Source organism: Apis dorsata, unplaced genomic scaffold, assembly GCF_000469605.1.
Source record: "Apis dorsata unplaced genomic scaffold, Apis dorsata 1.3 scaffold_407, whole genome shotgun sequence".
NCBI lineage: Eukaryota > Metazoa > Arthropoda > Insecta > Hymenoptera > Apidae > Apis > Apis dorsata.
In genome coordinates this window covers 120686-125254 of record NW_006263665.1, presented here as the reverse complement: position 1 = coordinate 125254, position 4569 = coordinate 120686, and the positions used below count along the sequence as shown (strand labels likewise).

The 4569-nt window shown below is 27.9% G+C and overlaps 2 protein-coding genes across 4 annotated transcripts in view; one reads left to right on the top strand and one right to left on the bottom strand.

The window, feature by feature from the left end:
- Positions 1-2693, top strand: part of LOC102677576 (eukaryotic translation initiation factor 3 subunit C) — a 4325-nt gene extending 1632 nt beyond the window's left edge. The window contains exons 7-12 of the mRNA XM_006619303.2: positions 80-524; positions 615-824; positions 910-1063; positions 1161-1376; positions 1443-2259; positions 2357-2693. Of these exons, the coding sequence (XP_006619366.1) occupies positions 80-524; positions 615-824; positions 910-1063; positions 1161-1376; positions 1443-2259; positions 2357-2490 (1976 nt within the window). The 3' untranslated portion in view covers positions 2491-2693. The remainder of the gene's footprint in view (positions 1-79; positions 525-614; positions 825-909; positions 1064-1160; positions 1377-1442; positions 2260-2356) is intronic.
- The window catches only part of LOC102677715 (vacuolar protein sorting-associated protein 33B), a 2721-nt gene continuing 732 nt past the window's right edge, over positions 2581-4569 (bottom strand). For 2 of the 3 annotated variants that reach the window (XM_006619305.2, XM_006619304.2), the window contains 5 exons: positions 4339-4562; positions 3761-4267; positions 3460-3690; positions 3056-3381; positions 2581-2974 (listed from right to left, as the gene is read on the bottom strand). In XM_006619305.2, coding sequence (XP_006619368.1) covers positions 2711-2974; positions 3056-3381; positions 3460-3690; positions 3761-4267; positions 4339-4562 — 1552 coding nt within the window. In that variant the 3' untranslated portion in view covers positions 2581-2710. The remainder of the gene's footprint in view (positions 2975-3055; positions 3382-3459; positions 3691-3760; positions 4268-4338; positions 4563-4569) is intronic. The other variant, XM_006619306.2, reaches the window with a different exon arrangement.

Here is a 4569-nt window from a genome sequence, read left to right as displayed (position 1 = left end):
TATATATATATATATATATATATATATATATATATATAAAATCAAATAAAAGCAATAAATAATTAGTAAATATATGTATAATATTATATTAATATCATCATATTTTTAAATAGAGTGACAGATAAAGAGGAAGAAGAAGATAAGGCAAAACGAAAGGAACAGCGAAAGGAACGGAAAGAAAAAGAACGAAAAAAGAAAAAAGACGAAGATGATGAAGAAGGTGAATGGGAAACTGTTAAAGGCGGTGTAGCTATTCCATCTGAAAAACCGAAAATGTTTGCAAAGGATGCAGAAATTAATGTGGCTGCTGTTTTAAAAAAACTTTCTGAAATTATCGCGGCTCGCGGTAAAAAACGTACCGATCGTAGGGAACAAATTGAGCTGTTACATGAATTGCAATCCATAGCGGACACTCATAATCTTGGACCAGCAGTAGCAGTTAAAATTAAGTTCTCTATTGTATCTTCTATTTTTGATTACAATCCAAAAGTATCTGATGCAATGAAACCTGAATATTGGTCAAAGTTGGTACTATATTTCAGATTTCTAGAAAATATATAAAAAAGAAATTATCCTTATTTATATAGACTAATAAATTAATTACTTTTATATAGAATATTAGAACGTATTACGGAAATGCTCGATATGTTGTTGAACACAAAAGATATGGTAATAGCTGAAATAGTATCTGAAGATGCAGAAGAGTATGAAACACCACCATATAAAATACATGGATGTGTATTAACGTTAGTGGAACGTTTGGATGAAGAATTTACTAAATTATTAAAGGAATGTGATCCACACAGTAATGAATATGTAGAGAGGTACATATATTTAAGTAAATTTAATATAATAGAGAGATATATATTTAATATAAATTGAAAATATTATTTATGATTTCTCTTTTAGGTTAAAAGATGAAAAACAAGTATCCACAATAATAGATAAAGTTCAGGAATATTTAGAAAGACAAGGAACTGTTTCTGAACTTTGTCGCGTGTATTTACGTAAAATTGAACATCTTTATTATAAATTCGATCCAAACGTTCTTAAACAAAAAGAAGTAAATATATAATAATTTAATTTAATTTAAATATTTAATTAAATTAAATAATTAAATTTTAAGGATAAAATTTAAAAAAAAATATATAAATTTTCAGGGAGAACTTGGTCCAGATGTTATAACATCTGTACAAGTTATGGAAAAGCTTTGTAAATATGTCTATGCACATGACGGAACAGATAGACTTAGAACTCGTGCAATTCTTTCTCATGTTTATCATCATGCTCTTCATGATAACTGGTTTCAAGCACGTGATCTCATTTTAATGTCTCATTTACAGGAAACTATTCAGCATTCTGATCCAGCTACGCAAGTTCGTATTTTTTATGATAAAATTAAATTTTATCTTATTTTTATTTATCATTTTTTCCAATTATAGATTTTATACAATAGAACTATTGCTCATCTGGGCTTATGTGCTTTCCGTCATGCGAATATTAAAGATGCCCATAATTGTTTAGTTGATTTAATGGTAACTGGTAAAGTGAAGGAACTTTTGGCACAAGGTCTTCTTCCTCAAAGACAACATGAACGCAGTAAAGAACAAGAAAAGATCGAAAAACAAAGGCAAATGCCGTTCCATATGCACATTAATTTAGAACTTCTTGAATGTGTTTATCTAGTTTCTGCGATGCTCATTGAAATTCCATACATGGCTGCACACGAATTTGATGCAAGGAGAAGAATGATTTCCAAGACATTCTATCAACAATTAAGATCTAGTGAACGTCAATCATTAGTTGGTCCTCCAGAATCTATGAGAGAACATGTTGTTGCGGCAGCAAAAGCAATGCGCAATGGAAATTGGTTGGCTTGTAATAATTTTATTATTAACGAAAAAATGAATGCTAAAGTTTGGGATCTCTTTTATCAAGCGGACAAAGTTCGTGACATGCTCACAAGATTGAACAAAGAAGAGGCTTTGAGAACATATTTATTTACGTACTCTCATGTTTATGATTCAATCTCAATGCCGAAATTAGCAGAAATGTTTCAATTGAAGCGACCTGTTGTTCATTCCATAATAAGTAAAATGATCATTAATGAAGAACTTATGGCATCTTTGGATGATCCAACTGAAACTGTTGTAATGCATCGTAGTGAACCAAGTCGTTTACAATCATTAGCATTACAGCTTACTGATAAAGTAAACAATTTCGTAGATTCTAACGAACGAATTTTTGAAATGAAACAAGGTAAGCTATATAAATTTCATCAAACTTTTTTAAGAACTTATTTTTAAGAACTTATAAAATTATAAAATACTAATGATGTAAACACTTTAAATGGTAGGAAATTTCTTTTCAAGAGGAAATCAAGGAAACTTTCGTGACAGACAAAATTATAATCGACAAGGACAAGATTGGGGTCGTCAGAGACGTGATCGTGATCGAGATCGTAATCGAGAAGAAAATCGAAATTATTAAATCATTGAATATTATTTATATGGGTGTTTAAGTGAATTATCATTGTATCATGTATACACTCATTTAAATAATGTTGAAAATAACAGTATATAAATAATTATACATTAATGTATATTCATACTTCCATATTTGCTACTATTTACATATAAGAAGATTTGATTTATCGTACAAAATAAACAATATTAGTTATTACAGAATTTTAATTACCATCTTGAAGTGTTCATATTTCTTGTATTTTTTCAAATACTTTATTACCTGTTATTATATTATCCGATGTCAATACAAGTCGAATTCCAGTAGATCTTTCTATAAATCTACAAGCAGTTATTTCAGCATAAGTAATACCTCCAATAATGCATATCACTATCATTTTTGGTAATAATGAACCACGTTGACCATTTATGATGCAATTGGATAAATTTGTTAATTCTTCAAGACTTTTGAAATCTTTTTCTTGATTTATCACAATATTTAATATTTGAGCCTATAGAATATAAAATTTTCATTTTCATTTGATGTTAAACATTATAATAAATAGATTAAATTAGTAAATAATATTACTAACAATTAATGGTATGTAAACATTATTAAATACATAACTTGGACACGAACGACCTTTTTGTTCTGTTTGTTTGAAATAGCTGGGTAATAATTTTAATTTTTGTGCATTATTATTCCATTCACTGCTCCAATTTGGTAATTTATGTAAAATATTTTCTGATCTGCATTTTAATAAACCTATATTTTGTAATTTATAAAATAAAGGTATATGTTTATAACCATGAGCATGAAGATGAAGTTTTTGTATACAGTGCAATTCATTTTGTGTAATTCCATCACTTGCAATTGATAATAAGCACAATAAACGTAAAGTTCTTAATGGATGATCATCTGAAAAATTAATTAATATAATAATAAAAATAACGTCTCTAATTGTTTAATAAAAGAAATTATACGTTATATATATACTTATATATCTTTCAATGTGATTCAAACACTCTTTCCTCTCTTTGCATTCAAGTATACATTTCTCTATTTTTTGTAGAGTTTGAAAATCAGAACTTAATGTATCTGCTATTAATTGACAAGCAGAAATGTGAAAAGCAAGTTGTCGCGTTAGATCTCTAGTTTTCTGTAATTTTGTCGCTATATATCGTTCCATTTCAGATAATTTCATCGTTTGTATGGCATTTTGTTCCACTAATATAAATCATTAAAATATTATTAATTGTTAAGATAGAAATATTAAAAAAAACATATACAAATATACATTTTAATGACTTAGCCTTTCCATGTAAAATTGGAAAAACTTCGCTGCATGGAGTATCTCTTACTTCTCCATAAATTTGATCTTTATCAGGATCTAGTTTGGTTTGAGACTTGCCCAAAATACCAGTACCAACATTTATTTCTACTACTTCATGTAATAATCCCGCATAAGTTACAGGTGTTAAAAGAGGTGTAATCAAATCATAATTTCTGTCCATTATAATCAAAGCTCCTATTTCGTTTTCTATATTAGAAGAGCCTAAACATTGTCTCATAGATTCCATAATTTTAAGCATCTGCTGACTATATTTTCCAATGGAAACTGTTAATTTAGGTGAACCAAGTATAAGTTGTAATGACCATAAGCTACGTCCTAATGCTGGTAACAATGTAGTATCTTTGTGATAATAAAGATCAATAAACATACAGTTTTCTAAAGATAAGATATTTCCATCTAATCTTATGAATTCCCAAGACAGTGTTTGTAATGTAACTAATCCAGATAACCCTAAATAAACATTTTTATTATAATAGAACTTTAAGAAGTATCAATATTGAATTATATAATAAAATAATCACCTTCTTCTTCAATTATTGAATTAAGAATAGTAGGCACAAATGGAGTAACTAAAATGTGATGATATGGCTGTACATGAGATGTAATATTTAGAGGAATCTCTGATTGTATTTGATCTAATACTCTCTTGCAAGCAATCAAATCACTTGAAATCAAAAATATATGCTGTGTATTTGAAAGTTTTAATCTTTGCTCCATTTTATAAATTTTTTCAACACCATAACGTCTACATA